The 18,713-nt window shown below is 45.7% G+C and overlaps 1 protein-coding gene across 1 annotated transcript; it reads left to right on the forward strand.

Moving 5' to 3' along the window:
- The first annotated feature begins 6,391 nt into the window (after positions 1 to 6,391).
- On the forward strand, positions 6,392 to 10,237 carry LOC115172074 (XK-related protein 6-like). Its single transcript, XM_029729265.1, has 5 exons — positions 6,392 to 6,582; positions 6,671 to 7,120; positions 8,829 to 9,034; positions 9,133 to 9,550; positions 9,673 to 10,237. Exons 1-5 carry the CDS (start codon positions 6,392 to 6,394, stop codon positions 10,163 to 10,165), a joined length of 1,758 nt encoding a protein of 585 aa, XP_029585125.1. The 3' UTR covers positions 10,166 to 10,237.
- The last annotated feature ends 8,476 nt before the right edge of the window (positions 10,238 to 18,713 follow it).

Consider the following 18,713-nt stretch of genomic DNA (forward strand, 5'->3'; position numbering starts at 1 on the left):
TCCAGCTGTTTGCTTAGAAATTCGAGGGACAGTAAGGAGGCCTGCATCTTGTGACCGTAGCGTACATGTAGGTATGTACGGCAGGACCAAATCGGAAAGATAGATAGGAGCAAGCCCATGTAATGCTTTGTAGGTTAGCAGTAAAACCTTGAAATCAGCCCTTGTCTTAACAGGAAGCCAGTGTATTTTTTTTGGGGGGGGGGGGGTTCTAGTCAAGATTCTAGCAGCCGTGTTTAGCACTAACTGAAGTTTATTTAATGCTTTATCCGGGTAGCCAGGAAAGGAGAGCATTGAAGTAGTCTAACCTAGAAGTGACAAAAGCATGGATACATTTTTCTGCATCATTTTTGGACAGAAAGTTTCTGATTTTTACAGTGTTACGTAGATGGAAAAAAGCTGTCCTTGAAACAGTCTTGATATGTTCGTCAAAAGAGAGATCAGGGTCCAGAGTAAGGCTGAGGTCCTTCACAGGTTTATTTGAGACGACTGTACAACCATCAAGATTAATTGTCAGATTCAACAGAAGATCTTTGTTTCTTGGGACCTAGAACAAGCATCTCTGTTTTGTTTGAGTTTAAAAGTAGAAAGTTTGCCGCCATCCACTTCCTTATGTCTGAAACACAGGCTTCCAGCGAGGGCAATTTTGGGGCTTCACCGTGTTTCATCGAAATGTACAGCTGTGTGTCATCCGCATAGCAGTGAAATTTAACATTATGTTTTCGAATGACATCACCAAGAGGTAAAATATATAGTGAAAACAATAGTGGTCCTAAAAAAGAGCCTTGAGGAACACCGAAATTAACAGTTGATTTGTCAGAGGACAAACCATTCACAGAGACAAACTGATATCTTTCCGACAGATAAGATCTAAACCAGGCCAGAACTTGTCTGTGTAGACCAATTTGGGTTTCCAATCTCTCCAAAAGAATGTGTTGATCGATGGTATCAAAAGCAGCACTAAGGTCTAGGAGCACGAGGACAGATGCAGTGCCTCGGTCTGACGCCATTAAAAGGTAATTTACCACTTTCACAAGTGCAGTCTCAGTGCTATGATGGGGTCTAAAACCAGACTGAAACATTTCGTATACATTGTTTATCTTCAGGAAGGCAGTGAGTTGCTGCAACAGCTTTTTCAAACATTTTTGAGAGAATGGGAGATTCGATTTTGGCCAATGTTTTTTTTTTAATTTTATGGGTCAAGGTTTGGCTTTTTCAAGAGAGGCTTTATTACTGCCACTTTTAGTGAGTTTGGTACACATCCGGTGGATAGAGAGCCGTTTATTATCTTCAACATGGGAGGGCCAAGCACAGGAAGCAGCTCTTTCAGTAGTTTAGTTGGAATAGGGTCCAGTATGCAGCATGAAGGTTTAGAGGCCATGATTATTTTCATCAATGTGTCAAGAGATATAGTACTAAAAAACTTGAGTGTCTCCCTTGATCCTAGGTCCTGGCAGAGTTGTGCAGACTCAGGACAACTGAGCTTTGGAGGAACACACAGATTTAAAGAGGAGTCCGTAATTTGCTTTCTAATGATCATGATCTTTTCCTCAAAGAAGTTCATGAATTTATCACCACTTAAGTGAAAGCCATCCTCTCTTGGGGAATGCTGCTTTTTAGTTAGCTTTGCGACAGTAATAAAAATACATTTTGTATTGTTCTTATTTTCCTCAATTAAGTTGGAAAAATAGGATGACTGAGCAGCAGTGAAGGCTCTTCGATACTGCACGGTGCTGTCTTTCCAAGCTTGTCGGAAGACTTCCAGTTTGGTGTAGCGCCATTTCCGTTCAGATTTTCTGGATGCTTGCTTCAGAGCCCTGGTATTTTCTGTATACCAGGGAGCTAGTTTCTTATGACAAATGTTTTTTGTTTTTAGGGGTGCAACTGCATCTAGGGTATTGCGTAAGGTTAAATTGAGTTCCTCAGTTAGGTGGTTAACTGATTTTTGTACTCTGATGCCATCTATTTTCTCAGAGTACAAGTCAGGGCTTTGTGATGGCCACTCCAATACATTGACTTTGTTGTCCTTAAGCCATTTTGCCACAACTTTGGAAGTATGCTTGGGGTCATTGTCCAATTGGAAGACCCATTTGCGACCAAGCTTTAACTTCCTGACTGTTGTCTTGAGATGTTGCTTCAAGATATCCACATAATTTTCCTCCTCATGATGCCATCTATTTTGTGAAGTGCACCAGTCCCTCCTGCAGCAAAGCACCCCCACAACATGATGCTGCCACCCCCGTGCTTCACGGTTGGGATGGTGTTCTTCAGCTTGCAAGCATCCCCCTTTTTCCTCCTGGTCATTATGGCCAAAAAGTTATATTTTTGTTTCATCAGACTAGAGGACATTTCTCCAAAAATAACGATCTTTGTCCCCATGTGCAGTTGCAAACCTTACTCTGGCTTTTTGATGACGGCTTTGGAGCAGTGGCTTCTTCCTTGCTGAGCGGCCTTTCAGGTTATGTCGCTATAGGACTCATTTTACTGAAGATATAGATACTTTTGTACCTGTTTCCTCCAGCATCTTCACAAGGTCCTTTGCTGTTGTTCTAGGATTGATTTGCACTTTTCGCACCAAAGTACGTTCATCTCTAGGAGACAGAACGCGTCTCCTTCCTGAGCGGTATGACGGCTGTGTGGTCCCATGGTGTTTATACTTGCGTACTATTGTTTGTATAGATGAACATGGTACCTTCAGGTGTTTGGAAATTGCTCCCAAGGATGAACCAGACTTGTGGAGGTCTACAATTGTTTTCTGAGGTCTAGGCTGATTTCTTTTGATTTTCCCATGATGTCAAGCAAAGAGGCACTGATTTTGAAGGTAGGCCTTGAAATATATCCACAGGTACACCTCCAATTGACTCAAATGAAGTCAATTAGCCTATCAGAAGCTTCTAAAGCCATGACATAATTTTCTGGAATTTTCCAAGCTGTTTAAAAGCACAGTCAATTTAGTGTATGTAAACTTCTGACCCACTGGAATTGTGATACAGTGAATAAGTGAAATAATCTGTTAACAATTGTTTGAAAAATGACTTGTGTCATGCACAAAGTAGAAGTCCTAACCGACTTGCCAAACCTATAGTTTGTTAACAAGAAATTTGTGGAATGGTTGAAAACCGAGCACCTGCTCCAATATCCAATGATGTGCGTGGCGCGAAATACAAATTCCTCTAAAATCCGAAAACTTCCATTTTTCAAACATATGACTATTTTACAGCTATTTAAAGACAAGACTCTCGTTAATCTAACCACACTGTCCGATTTCAAAAAGGCTTTACAGCGAAAGCAAAACATTAGATTATGTCAGCAGAGTTCCCAGCCAGAAATAATCAGACACCCATTTTTCTAGCTAGCATGTAATGTCACAAAAACCCAGAAGACAGCTAAATGCAGCACTAACCTTTGATGATCTTCATCAGATGACACACCTAGGACATTATGTTATACAATACATGCATGTTTTGTTCAATCAAGTTCATATTTATATCAAAAAACAGCTTTTTACATTAGCATGTGACGTTCAGAACTAGCATACCCCCCCGCAAACTTCCGGGGAATTTACTAACAATTTACTAAATTACTCACGATAAACGTTCACAAAAAGCATAACAATTATTTTAAGAATTATAGATACAGAACTCCTCTATGCACTCGATATGTCCGATTTTAAAATAGCTTTTCGGATGAAGCACATTTTGCAATATTCTAAGTACATAGCCCAGCTATCACGGGCTAGCTATTTAGACACCCGGCAAGTTTAGCCTTCACCAAAATCAGATTTACTATAAGAAAAATGTTATTACCTTTCCTGTTCTTCGTCAGAATGCACTCCCAGGAATTCTACTTCAATAACAAATGTTGGTTTGGTCCCAAATAATCCATCGTTATATCCAAACAGCGGCGTTTTGTTTGTGCGTTCTAGACACTATCCCAATGGTAAATCAGGGTCGTGCGCATGGCGCATTTCGTGACAAAAAAAATCTAAATATTCCATTACCGTACTTCGAAGCATGTCAACCGCTGTTTAAAATCAATTTTTATGCAATTTATCTCGTAACAAAGCGATAATATTCCGACCGGGAATCTGCGTTTCGGTAAAAAGAGGGAAAAACAGAAAGGCGGGGGTGGCCAGTGCACACGCCTAAGCCTTTTGTCTGCTGATAGACCACTTAGCAAAAGCGCTCGTGTGCTTCAGCCTGGGGCTTTGAATTACGTCATTCAGGTTTTTCCCGGGCTCTGAGAGCCCATTGGAGCCGTAGGAAGTGTCACGTAACAGCAGAGATCCTTTGTAATAGATAGAGATGACAAAGAAGGGCAAGAAATGGTCAGACAGGGTACTTCTTGTACAGAATCTTCTCACGTTTTGGCCTGCCAAATGAGTTCTGTTATACTCACAGACACCATTCAAACAGTTTTAGAAACTTTGGAGTGTTTTCTATCCAAAGCTAATAATTATATGCATATTCTAGTTTCTGGGCAGGACTAATAATCAGATTAAATCGGGTACGTTTTTTTATCCAGCCGTGAAAATACTGCCCCCTAGCCATAAGAGGTTAACTAATCTGTAGTAAACAATTGTTGGAAAAATTACTTGGTTTAAAGTGGTTTAAAAACAAGTTTCAATGACTCCAACCTAAGTGTATGTAAACTTCCGACTTCAACTGTAGATATTCCTTAAAAAATCTGCCGTTTCCAGAAACAAAAGTAATTTACAACATTAACAATGTCTACACTGTATTTCTGATCAATTTGATGTTATTTTAATGGACAAAAAATGTGCATTAGACATTTCTAAGTGACCCCAAACATTTGAACGGTAGTATACATATATTTGTTTTTGATACTTCAAGGGGTCTTATTAAAATTCAAAATCAAATAGCTAAATTATCCTTTGTATGACCTTAAAACAATTACATATAGCTTAGTAGATTGCCAAGCAACAGAAGAGGGAGGAGCTCCGGAGGCTTAGAGAGGAGGAGGGGCCACAGGGGTCAGAGGTTAGACTGGACACACCCCAGGACCACAGACTGGACAGAGAGGTACACACCATAAACACACATAGCAGAGCACCAATAGTCACATCAAATAAAATCACATACAATCCCACTTCTCAAGTGAGTACATCTTCCTCTCTCCCTCAGTCCAATTTGATATAGCGTTTTCTTGGCATTATGAAATATGCAAATATTGCATAAGAGTCCCTGTAGCCAATAGGCTAGTATGGTTTGTATCTGATACACATTAGGAAAAACATGGAGAAATTGATTTTAGAATAAATTACAACCAATTACCTCTCCTACTCTCTCCATCTCTCTCTCTCTTACTCTCTCCTTCACAGACACCAAATTACCACACTCCCCTTCAGCCACACTGGGATGGTAGTCATGGCAACAGAGATGCTAATCTCCAGTGGACACGGAAAGAGAGCGGCAGAAAGTGAGGAGGCTGGTTTGTGCTTCATCCCTCCCTCATCCCTCTCTTTTTAAATCCTTATATTTGCTCTTCCTCTACCCCTTACTCTCTCTCCCAACTCCCACCCATATCTACCTCCTCTCTCTCCCTCCATCTCTCCATCTCTTCTCCCCTCCTCTTACTCTGGCAGAGCTCACACACACACATATGTTATGGGTGATTAGGCTGGCTGAGCTGTTGGCCAGAAGCCTTCTGAGGGAGAGGAGAGAGGGGGGTTGGAGAGAGTGTGTGTGTATAGATGTGTAGATGTTGTATCTAGACCACTAGGAGGCAGAGTGTGTGTGAGTGTGTGTTGAGCTTAGCAGCGCAGAGGGCTCAAGCAGCGGTAAGGAGCGGACGGCTCATAGGCTGCTGTGGTGTGTGTGTGTGTGTGTGTTGATCAGTGGAATGAAGCGCACGGACAGACAGGCAGAGAGGCAGGCGGGGGAAGGCTGAATTGTTACCACAGCTCCACATGGATGAGGATTAATTCATTGGATTTTCATCACAATTACTTCTCAACACACACACACACACACACACAGGTCTGTTAGCTGGAAGATGCTGCATTAGCTCATAACAAGCCACTGTGTCCCTAGATGACCGTGGTGAGTCAGCCAGGCAGGAGATGCAGAGGGCGAGAGAGAGAGGGGGATGAAGGAGGCTAGAGGAGAAGAGGAACAGGAACGGATTCCACCGCTGCCGCTGGTCGCGAGGAGCACCTGGTATGAGAGGGGATAGAGTGTTTCCTAGAGAGGAGGAAGGGGAGGAGGGATGGAGAGGAGGCCGTCGTGCAGTGACAGGCTATGATGGCTCCTCGCTCCCCGGGAGAGTCAGAGACAGAAACACAGCGGCTGGGGAAGGACAGGAGGTATTTGGAAAGTGACGTGGGATCAGAGGAGGGTGTCTTTTGGTTTGGGACGAAAGGAACGGGAGTAACATGGCCGCTCAGTCTGATGGAGGGGGATGGGGAGAAACGGGGGAGGGGGTGTTTGATGGAGACACAGAGGGAGACTGTCAGCCTCTGGAATCTGCAGCCATTCACATCTGTCTCTGTTGCCACTCTGCTGTCTGCTATTGGGGCTGTCACTCCAACTGCCTGGGAAACCTGCTGGGGGAGGACACTACTGGGTAAGTGTGTGTGTGTAGTATGATAATTGTCTCTGCTATTCTCATTTTTACCCTTTTACCATTATTATTATGATCATTCTTATTATAGAGGGATCGGAGGGACCGGAGTTGGCAGGGGTAGCGGTTTAAGGGAGACTCGCTGCCCGCCAGAGGAGGGCCTGTGGCTGGACTGTCTCTGGCTGATCCTGGCTCTCCTCGTCTTCTTTTGGGACGTGGGAACAGACCTACTTCTCGCTGCAGACTACTACACCAGACAGGACTATCTGTGGTTTGGTCTGACACTTTTTCTTGTGCTGGTGCCGTCGATGGTAGTTCAGATCCTGAGTTTCCGCTGGTTCATCCAGGACTACAGCGGAGAGTGTATGACAACCTGGCTGGGGACAGTAGACTGCAGCAAGGGAGGAGAGAGAGAAAAGCTGACCAGGCGAGGGCCAGCCGACCAAAGATGGGTTTATCCCGGGACAGACCGGGTAAGAGTGGCCTCAATGTGGCTGTGGCAGATCACCATACACATTCTACAGCTGGGACAGGTCTGGAGGTAAGGACAGAGCATGTCATCCTGTTCTCTCCTCCTCTACTGTCCATACAATAGACCACATGTTCACCTCGCCTCACACACACTTTATGTGAGTTTGGCTGCATGCATCTGTGTTTGCAGTTTACCTCCCTTAGACAATATATGAGAAGTAAATAGCTTTGCTTTGTGTGAGTGAAAGTCTAAGATCGAAATAGGGGGTGCTTATGTTTGTCTTATTTCAGTGCATGTACAAGTGGGTAACCTGTAAGTGTGAGGTATGAAATGGAAATTAGTTTTTGCATATCCCAAGTCCCCCTGAGACACCCTTGGAGAGTGGGGTCACGGCCAGTGATCAGCCATTATTGATGGCGACCTTGGAGCAATTGGGGTTAAGTGCTTTGCTCAAGGACCCCGGCACATTTTTCACCTATTCGACTCAGGGATCTGAACCAGCAACCTTTTTAGTAACTGGCCCAACGCTCTTTACCGGTAGGCTACCTGCCACGCACGGACGCACGCACGCACGGACGCACGCACGCACACACACACACAGCTCTAACAACAGGCAACACTGAATCTACAAAAAACTACAGTAAGTAGCATTAGCAAGGTTACTCGAACAATCCAAATGGCCATATTAGCGACAAAGGGCACATGTGCAGACCTGAATAAAGCTTATTTCCCCACTGTTTGGTAAAAACAGTTTTAAACTATTTGGGCTCAATTGATTTTCATCTTCTCTTGCGTTTGCGCAACACCCTGACTGAACACCAATGGTCAAAGCCCCCCCAACCACACACACACACACACACACTCTCTCTCTCTCCCGCTCTCTGTCAGATTAATCTTTAATGGCCTATGTGCCTGAGGGAGATGTTGAGTGGGTTTAAGAGTGGGCGTGCGTGTGTGTGTGATGGGGGTTGGGAGGCAGCTCAGGGATTTGTAAATGAGAGTCGTCTGAGGAGCGTTTGGACCGTCCATGTTTGACTAGTAATGCACTGAGCATTCAAATACATGGTGGGCTGGGGGCTCTGACTGACTGGATGACACCTGTATGACTGTTTGACACACACACCAGGTTGTGTGGTTTGTTGCATGTTTTTATAAAGGCTCACAGTAAAAATAACAACCCTGCCCCTCTCCAGTGGTGTGTGTCTGCATGTGTGCCTGTGTGTAACACTTCCCCTAATGGTGTGGCCTGTCCCAAAGTGTGGTGTATGTGTGTGGAATGGTTCAGTCTGATTGAGATAGATCACTGTGAGATGGAGCGACGGAGTAGAAGGGAGAAAAAAAGAGCATGAAGACACATAACAGTAGTGAAGGGGGGAGGGGACAGAGCGAGAGAGTGAAAGGATGGATACAACATACAATTTTTACTCAAATTAAACACAAATCAATAAGTTCTCTCTCTCTTCTTCCTCTGTTGTGATGTGGCATTTTTCAGGTTTCTCTGGTGAAATGTGTGTGTCTGCATGTGTGTGTTTCTAAGTGGCCAGTGAATTATTGATGTCCTATGCAATTTGCTCATATGATGCAGCCCAGATGGTTGTATGAGCATGACTACGCACATGCATACACACAAACACACACACCCACAGCCTGGGGCACTCCATAATTGATCTTATTCATTCAAACAGGTTCTATCTCTCTCTCTCTCTCTCTGGGACATGATGGCGGTATTACAGGGGCCATGATGATTGACCTCTCACCTCCAACTTCTGACCCCCAGGTATATCCGTACGTTGTACCTGGGTATCCAGTCCCACCGTATGAAGGAGCTTAAGGAGGCCCAGAGGAGGTTCTACTGGGCCATGATGTTTGAGTATGCAGACGTCAACATGCTGCGGCTACTGGAGACCTTCCTGGAGTCAGCTCCTCAACTAGTACTGCAGCTCTGTATTATGATACAGCAGAACCGTGCTGAAACTCTACAGTGTACGTATACACATACAGTTCACACACAGTACACATCACACACACACTCACTCGTCAACTAGTATTACCAAGATGAGAATCAATCCCTCTCTCTCTAGGTATATCTAGTCTAGGCTCTCTTCTGTCTCTATCCTGGGTGTTGGCTTCGTATCACAAGCTCCTGCGTGACTCCAGGGACGACCAGCGCAGTCTGAGTTACCGCGGTGCCCTTCTCCACCTTCTCTGGCGCCTCTTCACCATCTCCTCCCGCGTTCTCTCTCTCGCCCTCTTTGCCTCCCTCTTCCACCTGTACTTTGGCATCTTTGTGGTGCTCCACTGGTGTGGCATGGCACTGTGGGTGGTGCATGGAGGAACAGACTTCTGTATGTCTCGCTGGGAGGAGGTGCTGTTTAACATGGTGGTGGGCATCGTCTACATCTTCTGTTGGTTCAACGTCAAGGAGGGACACACCAGGGGACGCATGGTTGCTTACTACTCTGTGGTACTGGCTGAGAATACACTTCTCACCGGACTGTGGTATGTAGACAGACAGACACACCTATGTGTTTTATCATCTAGTAGGTGTATCTATCTTAATCAGTGCAGAGACAAATGTGTGTGCGTGCATATCATAATAGTTGCATGTGTGTGTGTTACAGGTATGTGTATCGTGACCATGCAGACACAGACAACTACGCGGTGCCAGCGTTGTGTGGTGTCTACCTGTCCTTTGCGGGTGGAGTACTGGTGATGCTTCTATACTACGGCCTTCTCCACCCCTCACACACACACCCCACCCCGGCCTCAACCTGCTGTGACGAGCTGCTGTGGGGTAACCCCCTGCCCCCCTCCGCCCCGCCAACCCCAGCCCACCTGGTCACCCCTTCCCACAGTGATGACGTCATCGCAGACAGCTGTCTGCCGGTGTTCCAGGTGCGTTCAGAGCCCCCCACCTCACGCCATTTCGAGGGTCCTCTGATAAAGATTGACATGCCCAGGAAACGTTACCCGGCCTGGGATGCTCACTATGTGGACAGACGGCTGCGAAGAACCATCAACCTACTGCAGTACCTGACACCTGCAGCCGCAGGCATTCGATACAGGGACAGATCTCTGCTCTATGAACTACTGCAGTACGAGTCTTCTCTCTGACACACATATACATACACATACAGTTGAAGTCGGAAGTTTACATACACTTAGGTTGGAGTCATTAAAACTCGTTTTTCAACCACTCCACAAATTTCTTGTTAAACTATAGTTTTGGCAAGTCGGTTAGGACATCTACTTTGTGCATGACACAAGTCATTTTTCAAACAATTGTTTACAGACGGATTATTTCACTTATAATTCACTGTATCACAATTCCAGTGGGTCAGAAGTTTACATACACTAAGTTGACTGTGCCTTTAAACACCTTGGAAAATTCCAGAAAATGTTGTCATGGCTTTATAAGATTCTGATAGGCTAATTGACATAATTTGAGTCAATTGGAAGTGTACCTGTAGATGTATTTCAAGGCCTACCTTCAAAATCAGTGCCTCTTTGCTTGACATCATGGAGAAATCCTAAGAAATCAGTCAAGACCTCAGAAAAAAAATTGTAGACCTCCACAAGTCTGGTTCATCCTTGGGAGCAATTTCCAAACACCTGAAGGTACCACGTTCATCTGTACAAACAATAGTACGCAAGTATAAACACCATGGGATCACGCAGCCATCATACCGCTCAGGAAGGAGACGCGTTCTGTCTCCTAGAGATGAACGTACTTTGGTGCGAAAAGTGCAACTCAATCCCAGAACAACAGCAAAGGACCTTGTGAAGATGCTGGAGGAAACGGGTACAAAAGTATCTATATCCACAGTAAAACGAGTCATATATCGACATAACCTGAAAGGCCACTCAGCAAGTGTCACGCCCTGACCTGAGAGAGCCGTTTTTCTCTGTTTAGTTAGGTCAGGGTGTGATATGGGGTGGGCATTCTATGTGTTTTATTTCTATGTTTTGGCCGGGTATGGTTTCCAATCAGAGGCAGCTGTCTATCATTGTCTCTGATTGGGAGCCATACTTAGGCAGCCTTTTCCCATCTGGGTTTTTGTGGGTAGTTGTTTTCCGTTTAGTTGTCTGTTGCCTGACGGAAGTGTTTGCTTTCATTTTTGTTTCGTTGTTTAAGTGTTTCATTTATAGTAATAAATATGAGCACTCAACACGCTGCGTTTTGGTCCACTCCTTTTGACGATCGTAACAGCAAGGAAGAAGCCACTGCTCCAAAACCGCACAAAAAAAGCCAGACTGTGTTTTGCAACTGCACATGGGGACAAAGATCGTACTTTTTGAAGAAATTTCCTCTGGTCTGATGAAACAAAAATAGAACTGTTTGGCCATAATGACCATCGTTATGTTTGGAGGAAAAAGGGGGAGGCTTGCAAGCCGAAAAACACCATCCCAACCGTGAAGCACGGGGGTGGCAGCCTCATGTTGTGGGGGTGCTTTGATGCAGGAGGGACTGGTGCACTTCACAAAATAGATGGCATCATGAGGTAGGAAAATTATGTGAATATATTAAAGCAACATCTCAAGACAACAGTCAGGGAGTTAAAGCTTGGTTGCAAATGGGTCTTCCAAGTGGACAATGACCCCAAGCATACTTCCAAAGTTGTGGCAAAATGGCTTAAGGACAACAAAGTCAATGTATTGGAGTGACTCAGTTACACCAGCTCTGTCAGGAGGAATGTGCCAAAATTCACCCAACTTATTGTGGGAAGCTTGTGGAAGGCTACCCAAAACTTTTGACCCAAGTTAAACAATTTAAAGGCACTGTTACCACATACTAATTGAGTGTATGTAAACTTCTGACCCACTGGGAATGTGATTAAAGAAATAAAATATGAAATAAATCATTCTCTCTACTTTTATTCTGACATTACACATTCTTAAAATAAAGTGGTGATCCTAACAGACCTAAAACAGTGAATTTTTACTAGGATTAAATGTCAGGAATTGTGAAAACTGAGTTTAAATGTATTTGGCTAAGGTGTATGTAAACTTCCGACTTCAACTGTATATACATGTGTGCACATGTAGCCCATTTGAAATGGCTAGCTAGTCAGTGGTGCATGCTAGTAGCGTTCGGCGACATCACCTTCTCTGAGACCTAAACTGAACAGAAATATAAACGCAACATGCAACAATTTCTAAGATTTTACTGAGTTACAGTGCATATAAGGGAATCAGTCAACTAAAATAAATAAATTAGGCCCTAATCTATAGATTTTACATGACTGGGAATACAGATCTGCATCTGTTGTTCACAGTTCCCTTTTAAAAAAAAGCTAGAGGCATGGATCAGAAAACCAGTCAGTATTTGGTGTGCCCACCATTTGCCTCATGCAGCGCAACACATCTCCTTCGCATAGAGTTGATCGGGCTGTTGATTGTGGCCTGTGGAATGTTGTCCCACTGCTCTTCAATGGCTGTGCGATGTTGCTGGATATTGGCAGGAACTGGAACACACAGTCGTAGACGTCGATCCAGAGCATCCCAAACATGCTTAATGGGTGACATTTTCAGCTTCCAGGAATTGTGTACAGATCCTTGCGACATGGGGCTGTGCATTATCACACTGAAACAGGAGGTGATGGCGGTGGATTAATGGCGCAATTTCAGGATTTCTTTACGATATCGCTGAGCATTCAAATTACCATTGATAAAATGCGATTGTGTTCGTTGTCCATAGCTTATGCCTGCCCATACCATTACCACACCGCCACCATGGGGTACTCTGTTCATTGACATCAGCAAACCGCTCACCCTTATGACACCATACTGTCTGCCATCTGCCCGGTACAGTTGAAATCGGGATTCACGTGTGAAGAGCACACTTCTCCAGCATGCCAGTGGCCATCGAAGGTGAGCACTTGCCCACTGAAGTCGGTTACGATGCCGAACTGCAGTCAGGTCAAGACCCTGGTGAGGACAACGAGCATGTAGATGAGCTTCCCTGAGACGGTTTCTGACAGTCTGTGCAGAAATTCTTCGGTTGTGCAAACCCACAGTTTCATCAGCTGTCCGGGTGGCTGGTCTCAGACAATCCCGTAGGGGAAGAAGCCGGATGTGGAGGTCCTAGGCTGGCGTGGTTACACATGGTCTGTGTTGTGTGACAAAACTGCACATTTTAGAGTGGCCTTTTATTGTTCCCAGCACAAGGTGCACCTGTGTAATTATGATGCTATTTAATCAGCTTCTTGATATGCCGCACCTGCCAGGTGGATGGATTATCTAACACAACGTGCCAATAGCTAACACAACGTGCCATTGGAACACAGGAGTGAGGGTTGCTGATAATGAGCCTCTGTACGCCTATGTAGATATTCCATAACAAATCTGCCGTTTCCAGCAACAAAAGTAATTTACAACATTAACAATGTATTTCGGATCAATTTGATGTTATTTTAATGGACCAAAAAAATGGCTTTTCTTTCAAAAACAAGGACATTTCTAAGTGACCCCAAACTTTTGAGCAGCTAGCAGACCGCTTGAAAGCAGTCTGCTAGCTGTGAGTTTGTATTCTCTTTAGTTTGGCTAACTGGTTGTGTATACACTGAGTGTACAAAACATTCCTAAAATTGAGTTGCCTCCCCTTTTGCCCTCAGAACAGCCTCAATTTGTCAGGACATGGACTCTACAAGGTGTTGACAGTGTTCCACAGGGATGCCGGCCCATGTTGACACCAATGCTTCCCACAGTTGTGTCAAGTTGGCTGGATTTCCTTTGGCTGGTGGACCATCCTTGATACACACGGGAAACTGTTGGCTGTGAAAAACATAGCAGCGTTGCAGTTCTTGACACACTCAAACTGGTGCGCCTGGCACCTACTACCATACCCCGTTTGAAGGCACTTAAATATTATGTCTTGCCCATTCACCCTCTGAATGGCACTCAAACACAATCCATGTCTCAATTGACTCAAGGTTTAAAAAGTCCTTCTTTAACCTGTCTCCTCCTCTTCATCTACACTGATTTAAGTGGATTTAACCAGTGACATCAATAAGGGATCATAGCTTTCACCTGGTCAGTATATTTCATGGAAAGATGTTCTGTACTCAGTGTATTTTTCAATATACAGAGATTTGTGTGTACTATGTGTGTTGTGACTGAGCTGTGAGTCCAGAAGTCTGTTATGTTTGCTTGTTTGTCTGTTCAGAAGGGCACAACATTACAGAACTTTAAGATAGAAATGTATTGTGTAGAACAGATATGATTGTCTGTCATGTAGTTAAGGGATATGTCGTGCTCTTTCTGATAACCTCATCTCTGTGGTTGTCATGGTAACAGAGACCTTTACCTAAATACACCTGACAATCCCTCCACCAATCAACACTAAGCCTTCCACTGATCAACTTCATATGGTGCAAATACAGAATATACAGTATGTTAATATGTATGTGAAATTCATTTGTTAACTTAATTTTGATGCAAATGTATATGAATATATATTAACTCATTTGTAGACAAATATATATGAATTTCATATGGTGCAAATGTATATTAACTTAATTTATAAAAGCAATACTACACTTGAGGGTATGCTTTTTGAGTCACAAGTGGACTCAGCATTCTACATTTGACTTCTAACCTCTCTCTGTTTCTGTTCTGAGTCTAAGGTAACAGAAGGGTCTCATTTTGTGCCCAGAATCTGAGACGCAATCAGTTCAGAGATGAAGCTGTATTGATGCAGGTTCACATCAAAATCTAGTTTATACAGTACCAGTCAAAACTTTGGACATACCTACTCATTCCAGGGTTTTTCTTTATTTTTACTATTTTCTACATTGTAGAATAATAGTGAAGACATCAACATTATTAAATAATACATATGGAATCATGTAGCAACCCAAAAAGTGTTAAACAAATCAAAATATATTTTATATTTGACATTCTTCAAAGTAGCCACCCTTTGTCTTGATGACAGATTTGCATACTCTTGATATTCTCTCAACCAGCTTCATGAGTTAGTCACCTGGAATGCATTTCTTAACAGGTGTGCCAAGTTAAAATTTATTTTGTGAAATTTCTTTCCAACGACAGTCCATCAGTCAATCCGGAAAATTTCAAGAACTTTTAGAATTTCTTCAAGTGCAGTCGCAAAAACCATCAATGGCTATGATGAAACTAGCTCTCATGAGGACCGCCACAGGAAAGAAAGACCCAGAGTTACCTCTGCTGCAGAGGATAATGCCACGGATCCCCGTACTGCTGCTCATTCTGTTCACCAGTTCCGGAGTTCGACGTCACCGGCCTTCTAGGCTGCACTGAACTGTGTCATTACGCACACCTGGTTCCAATTCCTCACTGATTGTATTTGTATAAATTGCCCTTTGTTTCCCCATTGGGCTGTTGATTATTGTTCCCATGTCCATTGGTCGTGTGAGTACCTATGCGTTGTCTCAGCTTGTGCTGCATGTTTTGTGCATTGTGTATTTCGGGTCTCGTCACGTATCGTCCTACGAGGATTACCCTCGCTCTTTTGTTTGGGTACATCCCAGTGTTTTGTATACGTGTTTGTTTTGGGTGTATTAAAAACCCAAATGATGTATTCCTGCGCCTGTCTCCAAATCCTTTATAACAGCGTGACAGAATAATCGACCCAACATATGGAGACAGCAGGGAAGGCCGAGCTTGCGACCATTGTCGGGACAGTACAGCACCACGAGGACTGTCTCTCCAGACTTGGGGTCGCCATGGACAGTGTGCTGGCAACCATCTTGCTCTTGGCACCGATCCACAGAATACCCCTGTCCCTCCCGGAGTGCTTTGACGGTGCGCCAGCAAGATGCAAGGGGTTCCTTCTACAATACGACCTGTACTTCTCTCGCTATGCCGAGGCTGTTTCCGGAAGAGACAGGGCTGCTACCGTCATCTCAGCACTGACCGGGCGAGCTCTGGACTGGGGTGCCGCGGTCTGGGAGACGGGTGGACCCGAGGTTGAGTCCTACAAGTGCTTCACCCTTCTCTTCCACTCGGTGTTTGATCATCCTGTGGAGGGCCAAGAGGGAGGTGAGCGTCTACTCTGACTACGCCAGGGAGCTAGGACCGCCTCGGAGTTCGCCCTGGAGTTCCGGACCATCACGGCTTCCACCGGATAGAATGAGTTGGCTCTGGTCACCTTTTTCCGCAGCGGACTGGTGGAGGAGGTACAGCTGGAGTTAGCCTGCCGTGATGACAACCTGTCACTCGACCAGCTCATCAGCATGGCGATCCGGTTGGACAACCTCCTGTAGTCCCAAAGTAAACCTGCGAGGAATCCGGAGCCCATGGCTACACCTACTCCGTGGTGGGCTCGGCACGTTTGCCCGAGGCAGAGCATAGGAGAAGGAGGAATCTGGGCTTCTGCTTCTATTGTGAGGAAAGGGATCATTTCTCCCCATCCTGCTCTCTATTCCCTAGGAGCTGACAAGCCAGGGAATTCTCCTGCGCTAACCCAGGTAGGAGGCAAGGTCTCCTCTCCTTGTCTTTCAAATCAACCAGTGTGTTTTCCTGTTAAATTCCCTGAGTACTCTCGCCCTTCACTCCCGTTAGCTCTGATTGATTCCGGAACTGCAGGGAATTTTTTAGATGGCGCACTGGCCACAGCATTACGCATTCCTTTGGTTCCCCTACAGTCACCCATTCCGGTTCGAGCCCTGGATGATTGTCCAATAGGGACAGGGCTCGTACATCACATTACTGTTCCTGTTTCTTTGCTGACCCAGGACACTCATTCGAAACAGATCACCTTCTTGATTATAGACACCCCCACGCACCACATTGTTTTAGGTCTCCCCTGGTTGAGTTTGCATCCTGTTATTTCCTGGTCCGATAGTAGACTGCTGGGTTGGTCGCAGGAGTGTCAGGGGAGGTGTCTTGGGTGTCTGTAAACACCGCTACGGTGGAAAGTCCGGACTGTGTACCTCAAGTGGATTTACCGAAGGAGTACAAGGATCTGCACCGGGTTTTTTCTAAGACCCAAGCTACACGCCTGTCTCCCCATCGCCCCTGGGATGGTGCCATTGACCTGTTGTCTGATGCAGCTCTCCCAAGAGGACATCCCCTCTCCTATGCGAAGACCAAGGCCATGGAGACCTATGTACAGGAGAGTCTCCAGCAGAGTTTTATCTGCCCCTCTAAGTTACCAGCCTCATCAAACTTATTTTTTGTTAAGAAGAAAGATGGTGTACTGCGCCCCTGCATTGATTATCGAACACTGAACAAGGCCCCCATCAAGTTCAGCTCTCCTTTACCCCTCATCCCAACCATCATCGAACAAATGCACGGGGCGCAGTACTTCACGAAGCTGGACTGCGCCCCGACAATCTGGTGTGCATTCGTGCAGGCGATGAATGGAAGACGGCTTTTTCCAGTATCTTGTAATGTCCTTTGGACTATCTAATGCTCCTTCAGTCTTCCAGACCTTCATCAACGAAGTGCTTCGGGACATGCTGGGACAGGGCATAGTGGTCTATATAGACGATATTTTGGTCTATTCTGCTGACCGCGTCCAGCATGTCTCGTTAGTCAGGTCTGTGCTGAGAAGACTGTTGGAGCATGATCTAAGCAGGAGAAATGTTTGTTTTTCCAGCGGTCCATGTCCTTCTTGGGCTATCTTATCTCCACAGAAGGAGTGGAGATAGAGGAGCAACGCGTCAGCGCAGTCAGATCATGGCCCATCCCCAATTCCGTGAAAGCAGTCCAGTGATTCCTGGGGTTCTTCAACTATTTTCGGAGGTTCATCCGGTGCTTCAGCACGGTGGTCGCGCCTCTTACCTCCCTGCTGAGAGGAGGTCCCCAGCGGCTTCGTTGGATGCCGGAGGCAGAGAGGGTGTTCGAGACGCTGAAAGCACATTTCACCACTGCTCCCGTGTTGGCACATTCCAAACCCTCACTCCCCTTCATCATCGAGGTGGATGCCTCCGAAGTAAGAGTCGGGGCCGTGTTATCCCAGTGCACCGGAACCCCTCCAATGCTGCGGCCCTGCACTTTCTATTCCAAGCAGCTGGGTCCCGCCCAGAGGAACTACGACATAGGGGACCGGGAACTCTTGGTGGTCAAGAAGGCTCTGAAGGCGTGGAGGCACTGGCTGGAGGGGTCCAAGCACCCTTTCCTGGTGTGGATGGACCACCGCAACCTGGAGTACATCAGGGCAGCGAAGAGGCTAAACCCAAGACAGGCCAGGTGGGCTCTATTCTTCACCAGGTTCCAATTCAAGATTTCCTATAGGCCAGGCTCGAAGAATGTGAAGGTGGATGCCCTGTCTCGCCTCTATGACGCAGAGGAGAGGCAGGGAGAAGAAACCCCCGTCATCCCTTCGTTCCATATCATCGCGCCAGTGGTGTGGGATGTGGACGCTGACATATGGCAGGCCCTGCGTACGGAACCCGCACCTGCACAGTGCGCAGAGAACCGCACCTACGTGCACACAGGTGTGCGGGACCGCCCCCTTTCCTGGGCACACACGGCACCTGTGTCGGATCATCCTGGAATAGGCCGTACCATCGCCTGCCTAACGGGGAAGTACTGGTGGCCCACCTTGGCTAGGGACGTCCGGGTTTACGTCTCTTCCTGCTATATCTGTGCTCAGTCAAAGACACCCAGACCCCTCCCTTATGGAAAGCTCCTTCTCCTGCCGGTTCCACAACAACCTTTGTCACTGACCTTCCCCCCT

The sequence above is a fragment of the Salmo trutta genome, chromosome 33 (assembly GCF_901001165.1).
Source record: "Salmo trutta chromosome 33, fSalTru1.1, whole genome shotgun sequence".
Lineage (NCBI taxonomy): Eukaryota > Metazoa > Chordata > Actinopteri > Salmoniformes > Salmonidae > Salmo > Salmo trutta.